This window comes from Gracilinanus agilis, chromosome 1, assembly GCF_016433145.1.
Source record: "Gracilinanus agilis isolate LMUSP501 chromosome 1, AgileGrace, whole genome shotgun sequence".
Taxonomy (NCBI): Eukaryota; Metazoa; Chordata; class Mammalia; order Didelphimorphia; family Didelphidae; genus Gracilinanus; species Gracilinanus agilis.
Window position 1 is genome coordinate 338,598,780 of NC_058130.1, and position 22,794 is coordinate 338,621,573.

A 22,794-nucleotide genomic window follows, 5' to 3' on the forward strand; every position below is an offset into this window, starting at 1 on the left:
CTTGGAACCAATGCACCTGAAAATTCTTTCTTCAGAGAGAATAGAAGTTTGGATGGGGTAGAGAGGATTTGTGAGCATGAAGCACTTTGACGGGCAGGGGAGTTTGCAGAAGGATATCAAGACAAACCAAAATTTTGCTTAGTTGCCTTGAGCCTAGGACAGGATGGAGAAACAATCCCTTTCATGGCATGACCAAAAATCCCCCAGCAATGGGCATCTAATATTTAAGGAACCTTTTTTTTTTAAGTATGAAAGACCAGATTACTTTATTTTTCAAAATAAATTTTATTTAGGATTTCTTTATCACTGGCCTACCTGGATACCCTGGAACTGAACCCTCCCTTGACACAAAAACAGCTAAGCAAGAACAGCTGCTACGTACACATAGTGAATGAATCTGAATGTGACCATCTTTTCAGCCTCCTTGCCTTAGTGGGGAGGAGGTTTCAGTATCTGTTTTCTGATGACTATCTGATGTTGTCCGCTTGGTGAGCTTCTTACTCAGTCATGGTGCGTGGGGTTCTTCCAGGGCTGTTTATTTCCTTCCCTACATCAGTTCATTCAAATCTTCCCACATGTCTCCAAATTCTTCATGCCTGTCATTTCCTGCTGCACCTAACTCCATCCCATTGCCATCCTACAGTTCAGCCATTTCATGATTGCCAGGTGCCTGTTAGTTCTTTGCTACAATAAATCTTCCATCTGAAATATTTTGGTATATACTGAAACACGTGGCCTTCCCGCGCTATACCAAGGTCAAAGGTTACAAGCACTTGAGTCACTTTTCTTATACAATTTCCTATTGTTTTCCAAAAGGGCTGGAACAGTTCACAGCTTTGCCAACAGTGTATTAGCATGCCATTTGGGATCCCAAAGCCTCTTCATAGTGAAGGCATCTTAGTTTTTGGACATCTGCCCATTTTTAGGGTGTGACGTGAACCATCAGCCTTATATTAAGTGCCTTTTTCTTTGTGATCTGAAACTTGCTTTCATATAGTCACTGACAGTGGTAATTCTGGCTTTGAAAACCGTTCACAGGCTCTTAGCACTTATCTTTTGAGGAATACCTCTCTTAGCTAGGGCTATTTTAAAACAAATAAGTTGATCATCAGAAATTAGCAAGGTCCCAGTAGCCAACAAACACAGGTTAGGTTCTAAGTATAACATGAGAGCTCACGTTTTATGTCATAAATGAGGATTAGTAACTCCCTTCCAAAGGAAAGTCATTCATGTGGATCTTCATACAATGAAGAGACTTAACTGAGAGAATGTAACTCAGTCACTCCCAATGAAAACAAAGAAAGCAGGACTGAGGAATTCTTTTCATTTTCCAAGAGTGTGAAGTGATCAAGCCAATCCACTCCTTCGATTAAGTAAAGCATTTTGGTCCTGAAGGTTCATAGCCTGATAATTAGACAATTCCAAAGCAAAAGTTGCCGTGCCAGATGATAAAGTCCGGAGCACAGTTGAATAACCCTAAATAGAGTAATTTCACAGAAAATGAGTCAGTCATCTGGGATCAAAATATCTGTGCCCCCAATTTCTTTTTCCAACTCCTTTTTACCCATTTCATTGATAATAAGCAAAGAAAAATAATGAAGTTAATACTTAAAACTGTAGCTGATTTTCATTTTGGATGAAACTGTGGGCTATTCTTAAAATTTGCAGATTTTATTTAGCTACGGTTTCCACACCAATTTTGCTTTATTTAAAAATGTTTTTGTCAAAACCATAGGATGTCATAGAACTGCTAAAGCAATCCCCTCATTTTCCAGATAAGAAAACCAGGTTAACACAGAAGTAGTTAATGAAATTAACAATAAGAACTGGACCTAAAACTCAAGCAGTTTTCTTGTCTAAACCAGAGGTGTCCAATTTACCACTCCTGCACAGCTGCCGAGTGCAACACAAACCAGATTAAAATGTAATGTGAAGAGGGGCAGCTGGGTAGCTCAGTGGAGTGAGAGTCAGGCCTAGAGACAGGAGGTCCTAGGTTCAAACCCAGCCTCAGCCACTTCCCAGCTGTGTGACCCTGGGCAAGTCACTTGACCCCCATTGCCCACCCTTACCAATCTTCCACCTATGAGACAATACACCAAAGTACAAGGGTTTATTAAAAAAAAAAAATGTAATGTGAAGGTGGCGGTGTCAATAGAAGGCACAGTAGACAGAGTGCCTGGCCTGGAGCTAGGAGGACCTGCCTGGGTTCAAATCTGTCTTCAGACCCTTCCTAGCTGTGTGACTCTGGGCAAGTTACTTAACCCTGTTTGCCTAGCCCTTGTCCTTCTGTCTTAGAGTTGTTATTGTTACTAAGTAGGAGTTTTAAAAAATGTAGGAAAATGTTTAACAAAATAAGTACAGTGCAACACAGATGTTAGTTTGTGATTCTTAATCAATCAATATGTTGCAGCTAAGATGTTTGAGTCTGTCACTACCGGTCTAGACCATAGTATGTTTCAATAAAAAATACATGCTAATTTCTGGCAGGCAGTGCTTATCCTGCTAGTTGTCTATTTTATGTCTGCCCAGGGAAGTTGATAAGTAGTCTTGCCAGGGTAGTTATTTTTTTATAGTATTTACCAAATGTTGATTTTTTTTTTAATGAAATCTGAATTCTAATAAACCCACTTACCTCTAGGGAAGAGTACAGAACAAAATGTAGATAAGAGTTCAGTTAACAGTTTGTTTCAGATAAACTGAGTATGCTGGGAGCTAAGATGGCAGAATAAGGGTCACTTAGCCTGAGCAAACCCTCCAAACACACAAAAATAGAAAATAAAGTACCTCAAAACAAAGGAAAGCAAGAGGGATCCACTTCACTGGGGTGAGAAGGGCAAATAGCAAAAAGAGTTCGGCATGGGGGAAACCAGCAAAATGTAGACCAGCCCTACTGCTACCAAAAAGCCTAAAGCAAGGAAAGGCAGAAGGGGAGCAGCCCAACACTGGTCCTACTGCTTCTATTGGGCTGCCAAATGGCCCAAAGCAAAAAATCATTCTGTGTATTGATTCCAAGGCAGAAGAGTATTAAGGGTAGGTAATGGAGTTACGTGACTTGCCCAGGGTCACACAGCTAGGAAGTTTCTGAGGCCACCTTTGAACCAGGACTTCCCATCTCCAGGCCTGGCTCTCAATTAACTGAGCTACGCGGCTGCCCCCACATTCATCATTTCTTATAGCACACTAACACCAACAACGGGGATCTAAGATTTAAGGAACCTTTTTTTTAAGTATGGAAGACTAGATTACTTTATTTTTCAAAATAAATTTTATTGTAGGATTTCTTTATCATTGCTCTACCTGGATACCCTGGATCTGAACCCTCCCTTGAAACATCTTGTATTATTCTGAAGAAGCAGGTTGAGGAAGACAGAAAAGTATGGATCTTTTTCAGTAAGCTAAACTCTGGGGGTGAATGCTGCTTTGGAGAAGAGAGGCAGTGGTAGTGAGATGCCACAAAAGGGAGTCAGAGGGTCAAGTCCTGTAATAGTAGCACAATGAAGCAGAACCAGGGCAACAACCCACCACTGACAATAACCCAAGGCAGCCATTGAAATATTCCCTAATACAATGAACAATCTAGTTTCTGGAGGGCTAGTACTACAGCATGCCTACCTCTTGGGGCAGAGAAGAGATAGTTCAGAACCTCAAAGGGTCATACACACTGTCAGACATACTGTGTGTGCAGTTTTTTGCCTACTGGTACTTTGGGGGACAAATGAGAACTCTATTGAGGGGAAGGGAGTCATGGGAAGTAATAGCAACTAACATAAAGAAGAGCTAAAGCTCAGTGAGAAGACCGTGTGCCTGTGGTGCCAGCTCCAAGTTGAAGTCTAATCAGGAAAAAAGAGGGTCCCTTAAATGCTGACAATGGAAGCACCACTGGAAAACCCCCAGGGCAGTGATGGTGAATCTTTTAGAAGGGTGGGTGATGTTAGGAATGTCCTCAGGTGGGCATGGAGAGGGGGAGGGGAGCAGCTTGCCCCAGGTCCCTCTGGCTTTCCAGTAATAAACTCTGGTGAACTCTGTGCTGGGGCAACTTTGTGTATACCCACAGAGAGGGCTCTGAGTGCCCTCTCGGGCACATGTGCCATAGGTTTGCCACCATGGCCCTATGGGATGGCAGGAAAACCCTATATGAAGCAGTTAGGTGGCAAAGTGGACAGGGTTTGGAATCGGGAAGACTCATCTAAAAATCCAACCTCAGACACTTACTAGCTGTGTGATCTAGGGCAAGTCAATTAATCCTGTTTATCTCCATTTACTCATCTTTAAAATGAGGTAGAGACAGAGATGGCAAACCACTCCAGTATCCTTGCTAAGAAAATAACCTCCAAATGAGGTCATAGAGAACAATGACAACATAGGCAGGCAAAGTCAGGGAATCAGAACACTTGGACCCAAATCCAAATTTTTCTACTTCCTACCTGTGTGATTCCTGGGTGAGTCACTTTTCTGGGCCTCTGTTTTCTCATTTTACAGACCCAATTCCATTTTAAAATATCTTCATTAGTTACCCCTAAAAGCTATTATCTTCTATCTCCCATCTCTTATTTCTTATTATATTTCTTCTTAGAACTTATTTCTGCTGAGGTTCCAAGCATCATTCCAGTCACCCAGATTTATAATATTGATAGCACCTTCAACTCCTTACTCTCTCCATCCATCTATTCACTCAGCTGTCCAATTTTATTGTTTCTACCTCCTCTCTCTCTCTCACCTATCCACCCTCTTTTCTCCATTCACAAAGCTATCATGTGAGTTCAGACTTTCATCATCTCTGATCTGGAATGTTGCAAAAGCCTAATAATTGTTATTTCTGCCTCAAGTCTCTCCACTCTCTAATCCATTCTTCACACAGACGCCAAGTTGATATTCCTAGAGTGCAAATCTGACTAAGTTATTCCACTATGCAAATTACAATGGCTCACTATTTTTCATTTAAAGCTCTTCCCAACTTGGTCCCAACCTACCTTTCCAGCCTTGTTGTTTATTAGTCCCCTCTGTGCACCTTGCAGTCAAGTCAAATTGTCCTTCTTGTTCCTCATACACAGCACCTCATCTCTTATTTCTGTGCCTTTGTACTGGCTGCCCTCCAGGCCTGAATAGACTCCCTCCTTACCTTCACCTCTCAGAAGGCCAGATATGGCTCTTTCTACAGGAGTCATAAAGTCAATTTTTTTTTCAGGCGCTGTTACAGGAGCGCGCACTGTGAGCACTGTACGGCTCTCACGAAATTACATTTTAAAAAATGTGGCGTTTTTGGCTCTCACGGCCAAAAAGGTTGCCAACCCCTGATCTAGTGAATAGTTTTAAAGTTCCCTGAGCTGGAATCTTTCACTTTTGAGATATATTTTGCTCTCCCTTATATTCAGATGGGGTCTGATAGTTGCCTCCCAGTTGCCATATCTATAATTTCTCCATCACTAAAACCCAAGTGACACTACTACTTTCTAGTTGTTGAAACTCATGTGCTTTCTCTTATTAAAGACTCTGACTTTTCTTCTAATTATAGTTTTTCTTTTTCTGTTCATATGTATTCATATCCCTCAGATTAAATGATACCCAAAGTACATGAAATTTCCAATAACAAAATAGTTCATACCATCATTTCTGCTAAGGGCACTGATCCAACAACAACTCTGTTATCTTGCCGACTCTGGATTTCCTGAATGCTGCCTCTTCTCTGGGCAAGATCAGCCAAGACGGAACTAAGGTAGTCTCCAGTCACTGTAACTTCTAGGTTCATTAGAGGTTCTAAAACCTGTTTGTCAGCTTTCTTTAAAGCCTAAGAATGAAGATATTAAAGATATTCCTATTAAATAAAATTCTATAAAGCATAGAATGTAAACAAAACTAAATACTGATTTCTCACAAAGGTATCCAAAGAACAACAACAAATCTGAACACAAACATAAGTATCTTAACAGACCATATGGGCTCATGACTCTTGCACAAAATTCCATTGTCTACAAATAATAAGAAATACTTCTATTACCATGCTCAAAGTTGAAACCTTTCTTCCAAAAATAAAATGTATTTTCATACATTATCATATTTCATCTCTACAACATCATAATGAGAAAGGGTAGCCTAAACAAATGGTAAAACTAAGGCATAGGGAAATTAGACATTTTCCATCTTATCTTCCCCCTGTAATAGGGTCAAATTTAAGACATGCATTTCCTGAAAGACTGATAACTGAGTCCATTATGGTTGTACGTACAATCAGAGACCTGACATCAACCTTTAAGCATGGAAGGAAACGAAGGGCTAAAATAGAAAAGGCTCATAGTAGTGAAAAATGATTTTTATGTACAAATAAATCCTGCCCTGATTACCAAGCTATATAGCACTTCCTTAAACAATGCCATTGCTCTGAAGTAGACAGGGGCAGGTAGGTGCCTCAGTGGATTGAGATCAAGCCCAGGGATGGGAGGTCATGGGTTCAAATCTGGCCTCCTAGCTGTTTGGCCCTGGGCAAGTCATTTAACCCCCATTGCCCTCTTCTACCTTGGAACTGCTATACAGTATTGATTCTAAGACAAGGTAAAAGTTTAAAAAAAAAAAAGGCATGCATGATGGTAGAAGATCTGGGATCATATGAAGAGACACAGCAAGTAAAGGTTGAAGGTAACTGATTAAAGTTCATTAGCAAAAATTAAATTTTCTCTTGGGGCCCAAGCAAACATTGAAGACAACATGTTATCAAATCAAATGAACTGGTGGGGTAATTGTAGAGGCAGCTTATCAGCAGAATAGAGCACAAATTTATCCAAAGATGTACAGTTTGTCTTTTTAGGCTTGCTTTGCACATAGAAACTACTTTAAATATATCCTTCTTATAGGCTCCTTTTCAATACCAAGTCATCTAATTCTTTCTTTGATAAGCAAAAGAAGTCCAAAAAGCAAAATAAAGCAAAAGTCCACTGGACTTGGTGGGGTCCTTACAGTCCCTGCTGCTAGGGAGACTAAGGCTAACAGAATCTCAATCCCACCAATCCTGTCCTGAATCTCTGGGAGAATGCCCATTATCTATATTTACATGGAAACTTGGCTTCCTGGCTACAGTCTGATAAAAAATATCATGTTCAATCTGTTTCAAAGCTTCCATCTAGATTCTATATCTTTTGAGGGCAGCTGGTTGGCTCAGTGGATTGAGAGCCAGACCTAGAGATGGGAGGTCCTAGGTTCAAATCTGGCCTCAAGACACTTCCCAGCTGGGTGACCCTGGGCAAGTCACTTATCCCCCATTGCCTAGTCATTACCACTCTTCTACCTTGGAACCAATCAGTATTGGTTCCAAGGCAGAAGGTAAGAGTTTAAAAAAAAAAAGATTCTATACCTTTTAAAATGAAATTTGGGAGTAGCACCAATGATGTCAAACATTCCTAAGTGCTTTATATGAAGCTTAAGAGGAATGGGTCTAAGAGGCCTAGCAATGCTTGAATAATAACACTGAGTAAGGTCACCTTCAAGTGCCAAGGACAACATTTTTATACCTTTTGCACACAACGTGAGACACAGGCAGAAACCATTGTTGTAGAGGTGCCAGGGTGAAGTGTCAATGAACAGAGAGTAACTGCAACATCTTGAACTGGGAATCCAAGCAAAGGTCCTGGGCAAGGAAAAACAGGAATATTTTAGCTTTTTATATGCTCTGTTTTATATTCCTGGGAAGTGAGAAGTAAGGAGTCCAAAATGACAAAACATTGAGATGGAGACTACAATGAAATTTATTTCCACTAGGGGGAGAGAGAGAAAGAGAGACAGAGAGACAGAGGAGAGAGAGAGAGATGAAAAAAAAAGTAAGGGATGCTAATGTCTACTCTAATTTACAAACTCTACCTTGCAGGTATGCACTACGAATTCCATTTTCAATAGCCTCTTGAAATTCTTGCAGAAGTTCTTCCTTGATATTTTCAGCATACTCAATAATAGGGGTTCCTTGGGATTTTTCTTTTACAAATGGTCTTACTTCCATTTCCACAGTCACTAAATGTCTTTTCTCTCCTAGCATTCTATCCAACGTATCTGTAACCAAACAGAGCAAATACTTATTGAAGTGAAGAGATGTAACCTAAGGGAAGCTAACATTTTACAAAAATAATCACTTAGTGTTCCTCAAATTGGACACTGTCTTTTGTACAGTAAGGTGCTCCATCAGCATGTTAGGACAAAAGAATAGCACACACATCTTTGAATAATCCCACAAGCCACAAGGGCTGCACTAAGTAAGCCCCCCTTAAAAATCTATTGCCTACTTTCTGAAACTTGACTACCTACAAACATCTACTGGCTGGTTGGCTCAAGTGTAGTTTGTCTGTAGTAGATTCTGCCTACCTGACTAATGCAATATGGACTGAATGTATGGTCTTGATTCCTACTTGGTAAAATTGATTTAAAGGATCTGGACATCATTCCTGGAAATACAAGAAGAAACAATGTGTTGCAATTTTTTTTTTTTGTACCTGTGGCACGGCCTGAGTTTAGGATGGTTTCTCTATATGCTATTTGTAGAGGACCAAGAAAAGTCTCAACTCCATATTCCCTCTTGATGCGGTCATTAATGATCTCAATATGCAGCTCCCCCATACCACAGAGAATAGTCTGGTTAAAAGAAAAAACCGAAGATTCAAGAAACAGGATGATGGCTTCAGAGAACATGTGTTACACTATTTGGGAAATGACTTAGCTTCTTTTATTGCACTGTCCAAACAGGGAAATATTTTGGAAGAGGCACAATAGGGCAGGGATATTTACAACATTTATCCCATTAGCTCCATTCCTTTTTGTCAAATATGGCAACAGGAATTTTGAAAATAAAACAGAATTTGAAAGTACATTTCAAGAACTTGGAAAATGAAAATAGAATGTGTAGGCGCATTTCCAATTGACATTAAAATGGCTTTTAACAGAAATATTAGCTGAATTTAAATTTTCTTCAACAGACACATATTATCAATGTGACACTAGGCAAGACACTTAAGTTCTGTGTGCCTCAGATGACTTTCTAGGACTTATTTACTTAAGTTTGATCTATGGTTGGTGTTGGAGCAGTTGGAACAGTGAGAATCATAGCTTCATTCCTTTCTCACATACATAGAGCATCAAGGTTTACAAAATGTTTTCTTTTCAACAAATCTGCTAATGTAGGGACAGTATTTTCCTCATTTTATGGTGAGGAAACTTAGGCTAGAAGAAATTATAAGGTCACAAGCATGCTAACTTTTAACTATAATACAATGCTTCCCCAAATTACAAAACCAGAAAGAAAAGAAGATATATACCAAAAAGATAATGAGAATAAGAGAAAGTTTATAATATGAGGTATGATTATTCTTAAAGCACAAACAAAACAACCCACAACAGAACTGACATGTAAGAAAGTGTTATTCCTTTAAAATGAGCAACCTTGGGATGCTATTCCAATGTGCTGCCATTGAGCAAAATGTTTTTGAAACTCCTGTTTTCGAACTACCTTCAGAGTTTACAGCATATTTTTTTTAATATCCTTTTCAAAATAATGATGGATCTTCAACTGTGGAGGATGGCTTTGATTTTATCAACAGCCAAAGGTCATTTGGAGACATATCTGTTGAATGAGATAATTGATCAAAACTGAACAATATCATTTTTATTTAGCAAACAAGAACAAAAACAAGCTGTGAAGCTAAATTAGCAAGACTGGTTAGTCTAAAGGCAGCTAGGTGGCTCAGTAGATTGAGAACCAGGCCCAAAGACAGGAGGTCCTGGATTCAAATCTGACCTCAGACTCTTCCTAGCTGGGTAACCCTAGGCAAGTCACTTAATCCTCATTGCTTAGCCCTTACCACTCTTCTAAGCCTTGGAACCAATACATGGTATTGAATCTAAGATGGAAGGTAAGGGTTAAAAAAAAAAAAAAAAGACTGATTCATCTAGCTCAGTGATGGGCAAACTTTTTAAAGAGGGGGCCAAAGGAAGGGAAATGCTCATCTGTCAGTCTGTTCCTAAGGCAAATCTTTGGAAATTTCATTGTATTGTATCCTAATTGTATTCATCAGATTAGGAATAATGTCCCCCAGAGGGATAGAACATTTTAGGGGGCCCGCTTCTGGCCCGCAGGCAGTTTGCCCATCACTGATCTAGCTTATAAAGAGATTCTAAAGACAAATGCTTAAAAAGAGTTTCTGAAATGTTTTGAGCAATAGTAGAATCACTGGAATCAGTATGTAGGTAACCAATGTGATTATTTTTTTTTTTTTTAAACCCTACCTTCCATCTTGGAGTCAATACAGTGTATTGGCTCCAAGGCAGAAGAGTGGTAAGGGTAGGCAATGGGGGTCAAGTGACTTGCCCAGGGTCACACAGCTGGGAAGTGTCTGAGGCCAGATTTGAACATAGGACCTCCTGTCTCTAGGCCTGGTCCAATGTGATTATTTTAAAAGTCAACAGTTACAGAAAATCTATTATTAGGAACAGCTGGGTGGCTCCGTGGATTGAAAGCCAGGCCTAGAGACAGGAGGTCATAGGTTCAATTTTGGCCTCAGATACTTCCTAGCTGTATGACCCTGGGCAAGTAACTTAACCCCCACTGCTGAGCCCTTACCATTCTTCCGTCTTAGAATACACATTATTCTAAGATGGAAGGTAAAGGTTTAAAAAAAAATACCATCATCATTGTTGTTATTACTACTTATAAAGCTGACACTTCTTTAACACTTTAAGGTATATTAAATCCTTTATTCACAGCCACCCTGGGAGATATAGAGCATAATGTGTGATGTGCTTTAAAAAAAATACATATATAGTCATACATCTGCTTGCTTCTGTATATTCTATATTATATGTACTACATGTACACTTATATACATATATACATACACATATATCTAACTTTAATAAATATGTCAATTACTCTCAAAATCACAGAACTGGAGAGCTGGGAGGAATCTTAGAGACCATCTAGTCTAAACCATAACTGATTGAGAATCCTTGTGATAATACGTGACAAGTGTATATACAGCCATTGCTCTAACATTCTATAGGGAAGGGGAACTTACTGCTTTCCCAGGTACTTCTGAGTAATTTTTAGCTCTGATTCATCTTGAGCTGCACTCTGCCTCGATGCAACATCTCCCAGACGATAGCTCTTCAAATGTTTGAATGCAACTATTAGAAATTCTACCTTCAGAGCTAAACATCCCTACTTCATTCAAAATGGAGATTCTCTCATTCAGACAAGTCACACAGTCATGAAATTGAAGGCCTTAACCATTTTGGCTGTCTCGCTGTGGACAGTCTACTGCACCTCAAAGTTCTCCCTAATGGGGCTCTCAGAAATGAACAGCCCATACCCACAGAAACATCTTCCCTTCAATATGTGTGTGGGTATATCCAAAAGTCCATTTGGAGGAATTCTGATTAGAATAATTCAATTAACTGAAGTTCACTTCTTTCAAGTTAACCATTCTTGAAGAAACTCTCAAAATGTATTACATATGCTACTGCCTTCTTAAGAAGATGACAGCAGATATAATTTAACCTTTTATGGATGAAAATGCTTATTGAATTGGGTCATCATGAATGTCCACTCTCAGAACTCATCAGATTCCGACTCAGCTTTTGAGTTTCATTAAGCCATTTCTCTCATTATCAAGCTGATGGTTTCACTTCTCACTGACCCAACTGCACTGACTTCTTACAGACTTGTACTCCATTTCTAATTTTCTGATTCTAATCTTCTGAACAAGGAAACCAGAGAAAACTTGAGAGCCTTGTGATCTGAGTACAGGTAACTGAGATGTCTTTTAAAAAACACTTTCTGGGTGGTTACATGACAGAAAAGAAAAATATTAAAGTTGGAGGGGATGTGGCAATGAATTGTTAGAAGAGTAGTGTTATAGGAAAATGTAGGATTTATCTTAGCAAAAAGCAGACTTTGCCAGGCAAAGCTGGCGGGAGCTGAAAATTCCAAACCTGGAATGCTGGCAGAGGGGACACTTTCACAGAGACTGAGCTGGCAGTTTGCTTTGGGAGTTGATTTTAGCAACTGTCGGTGAGCCTGTAGGGTTGAAAGGTATCTCTGAATTTTGGAGCTGTGCTGTGGGTACTAACTACAAGATCTTTTAGCAAGACCAAGAAGTTTCAGGCTGAGATAGGAATTTTATCTGTCATGATGGACATACAGATAATTCTATCTCCCTGACTTCCCTATTGGATTTTTCTTGCTGTTTTTACCTGTGTTCCTAGGACAAGCTAAGACATCTGGACAACAGCCAAAGGACAGCTTAGTGAGATACCCTTAACCCTAACCAGCCAGCCCTTGTCCCAGGCTGTCTGCTGTAGTGTTAGAGATAGAGTAGCCATCTCCATCCCTCCAATCCTTGATTTACCAATAGACTTTAGTGGCAGTTACTCCTTCTTACCTCCACTTCCTGTCTTTGTTCAATTATTAAACCCTTTTTACATAAAGCTTCCTTGGTTTTTCTCCTTTCCCAGATACCTTAGTGACATTGTGAACCCGTTGTGAGTTGTGATTGGTGTATCCTGGCTTTATTCATCTGTTTTGTTATCTAGCCATTCCCCAGCTTAGTGTGTGTTATGAGTGTAGTTCCTTTTATCTGTTACCTCTCCACTGTTCCCCAATCCAGCTGAGGGACTAATTTAAAATCCCAGCTGTACCTTTGTTCCCCTAACTGTCCCCTTAATTATTATATTACCTTTAACAGTAGCGAACTGATCCAAACATTCTGGTAATTTGGAACCATGGCCAAAGGACTATAAAACTGTGCATACCTTTGGCCCGGCTATTGTCCATTTGTGGTAACTGACCATTACTAGATCTGTATCTTAAAGACATCGAAAGGGAAGGATCTACTTGTATAAAAATATTTATAGCAGCTCTTTTTGTGATGGCAAAGAATTAGAAATTGAGAGGATGACCATCAATTGAGGAATGGCTAAACATGTTATAAGAAATGATGAGCAAGATGCTTTTAGAAAAACCTAGGAAGACATATATAAACAGATGCAGAGTAAGGTGAATCAGAAGAACACTGTACATGATTTTATATACAGGTGATTTTACACAATGAGCAACTATAAGTGAACTGGCTATTCTGATTAATGCAAGGATATAAGACAATTCTGAAAGATTTATGATGAATATGCAATCTAGCTCTAGAGAAAACTGATGCAGTCTGAATACAGACTGAAACATGCTTTTTCCACTTTACTTTTCCTGCCTGGTTTTTACAATATGGTTAATATGGAAATATGTTTTTCATGATTTCAAATGTATAACTGATATTGTATTACTTACATTCTTAAGGGTCAGAAGAAGAAAGGGCAGGAGAGAACTCAAAACTCAAAAAAAATTTTAAATGAATGTTAAAAACAAATGAATAAGTTTCTTTTAAAACCTGACTTCTAGGTGAAACACCAAGGGTCTAATAAGGCTGCTAGATGTCTTCCCTCCAATCAATCAATCAAAAAGCATATATTAAGCATTTCTTATGTGCCAGGTGGGCACTGTGAAAAAAAAAAGACAAAAAGATAAGTCCCTGTTTTCAAGAAGCTTATATTCTCCTGGGAAAATATCCTGTACAAATGAAAAGAATGTGACTCCCCCAAAGATTTAAGAAAATATGTTTTAATACCTAACCAAGAAACAGGGTAAGCAGAAATTTACAACTTAAAAAGCAAAGGAATGGGGACAGCTGGGTGGTTCAGTGGATTGAGAGGCCCAGAGACAGGAGGTCCTGGGTTCTACTCTGAACTCAGACACTTCCTTGCTGTGTGACCCTGGTCTCTTCTGCCTTGGAACCAAAACATAGTATTAGTATTGATTCAAAGACGGAAGGTAACGGTTTAAAGAAAAAAAAAAAAAGCAAAGGAATAAAACTCCTTTTTACTTTTCAGTATGGCAGAGCCATATATATTTTTCACATACACACTTTTTTTTTTTTGCAAACACTTGTAAATCATTATTTATATGGAATTTTTTAAAAGTTGAAACTTATGCTTACTTGTCCAGAGTCAGGATCTAACCGCACTTTTAAACTAGGATCTTCACGCTGAAGGCAGTTCAAAGCTCGATCCAGTTCTATGTACAGATAGGTAAATGTTAACATTTCATGAGAAATATACAAAAATAATCAATTCAAGATAGACATGCAAAAAAAATTTGAAAGGTGAGTCAAAGAAAGGTTCTAAGAGTAAAAGTGATCAAAGCTAAATTAGAAAGAGACAGTAGTTGTAGGATATAAACTATTTAGAGCAAATATGCATGCTACAATGAAGTGATACTATATTTCGAAGGAATTAATAAGAAATGCCTTTTACTTTTAAAAGGAAAATTTCTGTCTCTTTTCATACAGTGTGGTTCAAGTAGAAGTTGTATAACTTACAATGAACTAACCTCACCAATTATTTTTTTTTCCTTTTTAAACCCTCACCTTCTTAGTATCAATTCTAAGAAAGAAAAATGGTAAGGACTAGGCAACTGGTGTTAAGTGATTTGCCCAAGGACACACAGCTAAGAAGTATGAGGTCAGATTTTAACCCAGGTCCTTCTGATTTGTATAAATTGAGATTTTGAACCTTGAACTTCATACTCCATAAGTCCCTTAGTTTTCCCAAAATTCCCTTTAATCTCTCCCGCGCCTCCACATTTGCGTGACCACGTTATTGTTTTATATTTGGCTGTAAGTCCTCCCTCTTCCTCTTTTGTTCCTGGGAGCGGGCTGGATAGTAACCTTTTAGTTAAGCCTCTGTTAGTTTATTATTAATGAAATATTCATAAATATAATATTTAGTATTTTGCATATTAATTTTAATCTCCACATTTTCCAGGCTTGGCTCTCAATCCACTGTGCTACCCAAGTGCCTCTCACCAAATACTCTTTCAAGTGGTTCCTCGATGATGCAAAAATTAAAGGCTTCTATGTATCTTGCCTATGTTATGTTCCTTAAAAACCAACCCATTGCTTTGCATTTAACAGGTACTTCACAAATAATTATTGAATTAAATTCTATATTATGTTGTAAGTACTTAAATGTCAATGCTTATATAAAACTTGGATTCTGGTCCTAACTATCAGGGAAAAAAATAAAACAGTGAGATTATGAATTACCAAGACTGATTCATATATGGTTTATAAAACTAGTTCTTTAGGCAGTTCCATTAAAAAAGTTTCCGAAATATTTTAAGCAGTGGTAATGTAATCAGAGGAAGTATACAGTCATTTAGTTTGATTATTTTGAAAGACATACATAGACCCAATTATTATCATTGATACAATATTTCTGGGCTCAGTTTTCTCATCTATTTTTTTAAAAAAAGACTGGATAATCTGATTTCTAAGACTTTTTCCAATTCTAATAATCTATACTCTGTATTAACTGCTACAAAGGATATAAGGTTGAAAAAGCATAGTCTTTGCCTTCAGAGAACTTACGTTCTAATACAATTATTCAAAACATGGACATTTGTAAAGAAAATATGTTGCAAAATGGAGATATGCATCAGTATATAAAATTTAGCTTTCTGAATCAAGCAAATGATGCTAAATAGTATTATTAAAGATCATGAAATTAATAAACTAAAACTGCTTATAGTATCTAGTAGGGTTCATAAACAGTTTAAATAAAATATGGATGTTAACATTCTTTGTAAACCTGAAAGTACCAAGTGTCATATGTGTGTGTGTGTGTGTGTGTATTTAAACCTCTAACTTCTGTTTTAGAATCATTATTAAGTATTGGTTCCCAGGCAGAAGAGTAGAAAAGGAGAGTAGGAAAGGCTAGGCAACTGTGGTTAAGTGATTTTCCCTAGAGTCTTACAGCTAAGAAATATCTAAGGCCACATTTGAACACAGGACCTCTTGTCTCCAGGCCTGGCTCTTTACCCACTGAGTCACCTAACTACCCCAATGTCATATATTATTTTCATCATCAGTATTTACTCAAGTCTTGTTCTAATGGTCTATTATGGTGTATAAGTGACCCCACAAAAATATTTTGCATTATATTCTAGAAAAGGATCAACAAGACAATTACAAACAAATCTAATATAAGACGTTTGGGATTTTTTTGGACTGTTAAATGGTCAGTGAAAATAAACAGGGCTTCAGGAATTGCCAGGCCATTATCTTTAGAGAAGTCTTGACTCATCTGCTCACCACTGTATGGAGAATACCACACAAAAGCAAAAATAGAAAAATCAGCCATAATGATTTTTTAAAACAAAGGTTCAAAATAATCAAATGAGTAAAAGAGTTACCAAGTTTAAATAAAAAAGACTAATCCCAAGAAAATTCAGATGCAAATTTGTTTTATACATGAAAACATTTACAGCCACATCATATCTAAATCTATATATGAAATTGTGTTTCACTGTAATTATCAATGCTTTTGTACCTGGCTGTTTGGCTACTGAAGGGGGTTCTATAGTACAAAAGAAGACGGGTTCTGGTATCTCTACCCCTGCCAATAAAAGGCTCCCTGTTTCTGTGTTTTTTCTGTGCATCTTTCCTTCATTTTTTCCAGCACGACGGGCTGCTGCCAATGCTGAGGCCTTGGATGAAACAATGGTATCTCCAGTGGAAGTCTGTAAAATAACCAAAATATCATGTAGCAGGACTTAATGCTGTAGGCTTATTGGATTAGGCACCATGGGGAAGAACAACATGCAGATACACATATCTAGAGTGTTGACATCCATTAATGAGTATAGCCTGTGAAAGAATTCTGCTAATCCTTGTTTTTAGTTTCATCTGACCTAGTCACAACTGGTATATTCAAAGTATATTCTAGGTTGACACATTTGAAAAAGGTTCCAGATTCTTTAATCTAGTTCACTGTAAAACTACACAGTCTCTAACATCTGTGGGCTATCTCGTGGTCAGGCAATCTATAGACAGATCTAACTCCCCAGGAACAATTAAATGTGAAGTTTCAGTTCCCTGAACTAGACAAAAATAGAAACCAAACTGGTGGTAACAAAGTGGAAGGTATATATGTGTTTTCTTATCAGATTGAGTATATTTACTAATATTGGTTTGTATACCATCAATAAAGCCCAGAGTCGTATTTGAATATGAATGTTGTCTCTCTTCCTTGAAATCCTGCCCCTAACTAGTAAGGCCAGTAAAAACTTGCCTTACATGAAAAAGAAACAGTTTAATATTCATCCATTCAACAAACATTTATTAGCACTTAATCCATGCCCTCAAAGAACCTGCAACCTAATTAAAGTTATAAGAAAAGGGAGTGCACAAAAGATGCTTTAGAGACAAAGATTCTGAACAAAATGAAGAGATCTATCCAATAGAAAGCTTAATCAGGTCCCTAGTGTAGGATGGACAAAAGAAAGAGGCTGGATGTAGGAAACCAAGTTAAAAGAGTGAAAAAATTACTGTAAAAATTTAGAGCAAAAATAATAAGGGCATGGAAGCAGCTAAGTAGTCTAGTGACATAGAGACAGGAAGACCTGATTTAAAATCTGGTCTTAGACACTTACTAGTTGTGTGACCCTGGAAAAGTTATTTAAACCCTATTTGCCTCAGTTCTTCATCCATAAAATCCATCCATAAAATGAGAAAAACATTTGTCCATGGGGTCATGTAGAGACAGACACAACCTAATGACTAAACAACAACAATTGGTCATAAGTGTAAACAAAGGGCATAAAGCAGGGTAGGGACAATGGGACCATAGGGAATGGAGTAGACTAAAATCAGAATTCATGTTTATCACCATAAAAAATTTTTTAGCAATATTTACCTATTTTTATTATGTAGAGTATTGATTACTTTAGTCCCCAGAATCAGTAGAAGCAACTATAACTCAGCATGGTATAGCTTTTCCCCAATTATATTTCAAAGGTGAGGGCTCTCATTTATGTTTATTTATACCACTCTGGCAGGAGATTTCATAGGTTCATCAAAGACTATTAGTGATGTGTACAGGATACCACAAAAGGTTGCCATTACAGATGTCTTTTTATAATAGTATCAAAATTGGACCCTATCCAAGGCTGCTATAAAAGTGTCTTTTAATATGAACTTTTTATTTCCCTAGAATCAATAACACTATGGACAAGGGAGGATTATTCATCTATTTTAGTGAAGTACTCAAAAAATGGTCATTTATATGTTATACACATTTATTGTCTATTATATAGAATAGTTGTTCAGCTAAAATACCCTTACTAATCAAGCTAAAAAGATAACTATAATTTTTAAAAATTTATCTTACTTGGAAATCTCACTTAAAGAACATAAAGATGAAGCAATAAAACTAATCAAAATTAACAATAAAAGTGTACACTGCTTCTTTAGCCCCATCCCAAACTTTATTTTAAAAGCAGCTCAACAATATGATCTTATACATTTTAATTTTAGAAACTATATTTTAGGAATGAAAAATATTAAATAGTTTTAAATGTTTCATGTAAATTCAGGACAAATACAATTTATCAAACATTTACACTGTTATTGTAGGAAGACAATTTTTTCTGAAAGAACTATTCATTTACCTACTTGTTTAAGTCCAACAGTTAGTGCAATATTGCCTGCTGTCAGAGAAGGAATTTCTATATGCTGGTCAGCAAAAGGCAAGAGTAAGCGACTTATTCTCTCCCTGAAAATAAATGATTCATGTTAATACTATACTTCAAAATTAACATGGCTTTAGCAAGCAATCAGAGATTTCACTCACGTGCAGTTTCCATTAATGTTATGGACGGCTGACTGAGGTTTCATTGTACCAGAATAAACTCGCGTGAAAACTAAAGGCCCACGCTGTTTGTCATGGAGAACTTTAAATGCCAGGGCACATAAATCATCCTTATACCACTGTCTATAAAATAAAAGCAATAAATAGACCTGAAAAACCAAATGTAGTCATAACATTTATATGACTTAAAGTTTGCTAACAGTCAGATTTTACAGATATTCTCCTATTTGTACCATTTTCCCTTCTATTTTATTCATCAAAACGACCAAAGACTTCTTGTTGCAACTAATAAAGAGCACTATTCATTGCTGTTCTTCCTAACATGTATATAAGATTCTTTACCACTTATTACCAATATGATGCTCCTCCCATTAATTACAAAGAGTGAGACAGGACCACAGAGGCATCTAGTTCAATCCCCTTATTTTATAGATGATGGACTAGTGGGTGGGAAAAAGGTGATATGAGTAGTGGGACTTGAACTTTTAGTCTTTTGATTCCAGTCAGTGCCCCTTCCACTGTATCACACTGGAATCATTTAGGAATTTCATGGATGCTACCACATTTTCCCATACATTACTAGTTCATCTCTTTATCAAATTGTACATGTCCTAAAGAATGTCTAAGATACCACTTCTCTCAAGCAACTGATCTTTGACAATATACCTTGTAACCTACTTCAACCAGTCAATAATTTTGATAAAGTGCCCATGTATTCTTGCTCTTATCTCTTCCAATCTTCATTGTTTCCTTATTTTCCTCATCTTTAAATTATAGGGATTAGATAGGATGATTCCTTCTAGTTCTAAAACGTTATGACTACATTGATTTTTTTTAGCTTAGAAATAGTAACTTTATTTACTAAAGTTCAAAATAAACTCTCATTTTTCATTTGTTTCTTCCAAGTCAAACAATTAAAAATATATTTTCATTTTTACTTACAGAAATTCATCACTGCGTTCATCAGGAGAAGGCAGATACATAGTAATGGCATCTAATAAGGGTTGAACCCCTTTATTCTTTAGGGCACTTCCACAGAGCACAGGGACAGCTTTCTGAGCCACAGTTACTCTACGTATTGCAGGGTATAACTACAAAGAATATACAAGACAAGCAGTTTGTTTTCAAAATAGCAAAGCCTTAGTTTTGATTTATTCATATGCTTTTCAGAATGAACCATTTCCAGACAAAAATATTCAAATACAAATATATCTTGCTTCATTTTGACAATGTTGAATCACTTTTCAGTCATGTCCAATTCTTTATGACCCCATTTGGGGTTTTAGGGGCAGAGATTCTGAAGGATCTTCACCTGGAGTAAAAAAAGGTGAAATGACTTGTCTGGGATCACACAGATAGTAAGTATTTGAGGCTAGATTTGAACTTAGGAAGAAGAGTCATCTTGACTCCAGGCCTGGCATTCTATTCACTGTGACACCTAGCTGCCTCTTCTTTTGCTTTTGCTTGATTTTGTGACAAAGGTGGGCTTTAATTTGCCACAGTTGGAAGATACAGGAGGGAATTAGTGTAAGTGAAAGAAAAAAATTCAAGAGAGGGAAAGAGTATTGATGAAACATTTAAAAATACCCAAACACAACCAAAGTGATATTTGGAGAGGGACTCAAACTGGAAAATACTGTTGGAATGTGTTAAGTTTAATGTATGTTATTAAAAGTAGCAAGTTGTACACAGAGGATTCATAGTCTCACATACAATCCCCATTTTCTGGCCTTCTCTGTTCATGGAAATGAACATGTTTGTTCATGATTTTCTATTTCATAATGAAAAAGTGTTTTTTTAAAAGAATAAAATGTGGGGGCAGCTGGGTAGCTCAGTGGATTGAGAGCCAGGCCTAGAGACAGGAGGTCCTAGTTTCAAATCCGGCCTCAGACACTTCCCAGCTGTGTGACCCTGGGCAAGTCACTTGACCCCCATTGCCTACCCTTACCAATCTTCCACCTATAAGTCAATACACAGAAGTTAAGGGTTTAAAATTAAAAAAAAAAAAAAGAATAAAATGTAAATCTTTGGAATTCCTTGAAAGTATAGAATAAGTGAACAGAACAAAGACTCTATTTCTCCTAACCTAAGTAACTACCCATATTTTTTTAAAAAGCCACAACAACCCAAAATAAAGAGAAAAATGTAGCTAACTTTAAGAATTTAAAAGTTACTAGAAATAAATCACCACAGGTGACATTATTTAGAAATAAGAAAAAAATTTTCTCTATAATCCTCTAATTTCTCATAATTAAAAACTGGGTTAAAGATATTCTTTCCCATCTGGACATCTAGATTCAATCTTTGAAATACAAATGGACTAGTCACTAGGTCAATGATATCAAACTCAAACAGAAATGAGAGCTATTAAATCACACATAAGAATTCCTGTGGGTCACATATTGACTTAGAAAACCACATATTAACATTCTTTATGTTTTATTGTATTTTTATTTTCTTAAATAATTTAATATAATTTAATTAAATAAAAATAAAATACTTTTAAATTTGGTTCAGCCATACTTGGGAGTATTGTGGGCTGCATGTTTGATATCTCTAGACCTAGTTCATATCCTTTTCAGCTATAAAATCAATTATTCTTTTATGGGTTCATCTTGAGTCCTCATTTTGCACATTACTATTTCAAAAACAGCTCTTGACAACTTCTGATTTTAGGAAACTATGAGCAAGGAATACTAAGGATGCCAAAATCACAGGAAGAGCACCTGATGAAGTAGAGCAAAGAGGAAACTTAATGAAATCTGTTCACATCATGGCTGATTAAAACTAGCAGCATGATTCTCTGTCCTTGTGTTCAGCTAATTTAAAAAATACATAAAGCAGCAACAAATTTAGATTTTAAGATCCTCAGAATAACTATTAAGTGAAAAATCATTATAAAAGTCTGAAAAACCAGTAATTAATTTGCTGAGATAAATTTATTTTTGAGATTTCTTCCTAGAATCTTTAAAGTTAAATGATTTGAAAAGGGAAAAATTGCAAAGGCTTTGTAAAATATTTAATCTATAACCTGTTATTAAAATTGCATTTATATAGACCTCCAAGGTTTGCAAAGTGCTTTTTTCAGCATAAGGTAAGCAGTACAAGCATTATCATCCTCCTTCTTATATGGACAAAGAAAACAAGGATCATAGTTACACAGATCTTTCCAATCAGGATTAGAATCAGAACCCATGTCTCTTAATGGTAGGCCTAGTATTTTGCAAATGTTTGTTTAGCAATTATTATGTGCAATGCACTGTGCAGGTGTTTTGCAAAAGACAAAAGACACTATCTTTTACCTCAGAGCCTGCATGATCCCAAAAGCTCAACTTCTAATATTCAACAATTCAATATAAAGTACGGTAGATCATCATCATCATCATCATCCTTTAAGTGTATAAGTAGTACTTTCATTTTGAGTGTTCAGATGATAAATGTTGTTTGAGGTTATGCAATGTACAAGAAATTAGCGCACAAAGAAATAAAGCTAAGTCCAATCGATCACAGCAAATAAATGATATATTTTACCTTTTCAGATGGTAATAAATCAAAATTTTCAATAAATTCTCCTAAAACTAGGTCAGCAAACTCATCATCCAAATCTGCAATCTGTAAAAGAAGTGAATTGTGACACAGTCATCAAGTACAATTACTTATATATATAGTAAAAGTGTAATATTACCAAGGAGAGAAAAGAATCATTTGTGTAACAAATATAGGCTCCAGTGCAATAAAAGTAAAATAGTAAATAGCCATGTTAGATATTTAACAGAATAATAAACTTTTAGTGCATTAACTTTGTCATAAGATCATTAACTCAGAACCAGAAAGGACAGCTAGGTGACACAGTAAAGGGCACCAGGCCTCGACTCAGGAAAATCTTAGATCAAATCTGGCCTTAGACACTTAATAATTGTGTCCCTGAGCTATAAAAGACTGCTTGCCCTTTGATCTAGCCATACCATTGCTGGGTTTGTACCCCAAAGAGATCATAGATAAACAGACTTGTACGAAAATATTTATAGCTGCGCTTTTTGTAGTGGCAAAAAACTGGAAAATGAGGGGATGTCC

General features: G+C 36.9%; 1 protein-coding gene across 3 annotated transcripts in view; it reads right to left on the reverse strand.

Annotated features, from left to right (window-relative positions):
- Nucleotides 1-265: 265 nt before the first annotated feature.
- The window catches only part of GFM2 (GTP dependent ribosome recycling factor mitochondrial 2), a 47,189-nt gene continuing 24,660 nt past the window's right edge, over nt 266-22,794 (reverse strand). For all 3 annotated transcript variants that reach the window (XM_044657696.1, XM_044657694.1, XM_044657695.1), the window contains exons 10-20: nt 22,252-22,332; nt 19,663-19,811; nt 18,703-18,843; nt 18,525-18,624; nt 16,402-16,591; nt 14,010-14,086; nt 8,469-8,607; nt 7,846-8,031; nt 7,500-7,615; nt 5,603-5,785; nt 266-1,476 (exon numbers count right to left, since the gene is read on the reverse strand). In XM_044657696.1, coding sequence (XP_044513631.1) covers nt 1,348-1,476; nt 5,603-5,785; nt 7,500-7,615; nt 7,846-8,031; nt 8,469-8,607; nt 14,010-14,086; nt 16,402-16,591; nt 18,525-18,624; nt 18,703-18,843; nt 19,663-19,811; nt 22,252-22,332 — 1,491 coding nt within the window. In that variant the 3' untranslated portion in view covers nt 266-1,347. The remainder of the gene's footprint in view (nt 1,477-5,602; nt 5,786-7,499; nt 7,616-7,845; nt 8,032-8,468; nt 8,608-14,009; nt 14,087-16,401; nt 16,592-18,524; nt 18,625-18,702; nt 18,844-19,662; nt 19,812-22,251; nt 22,333-22,794) is intronic.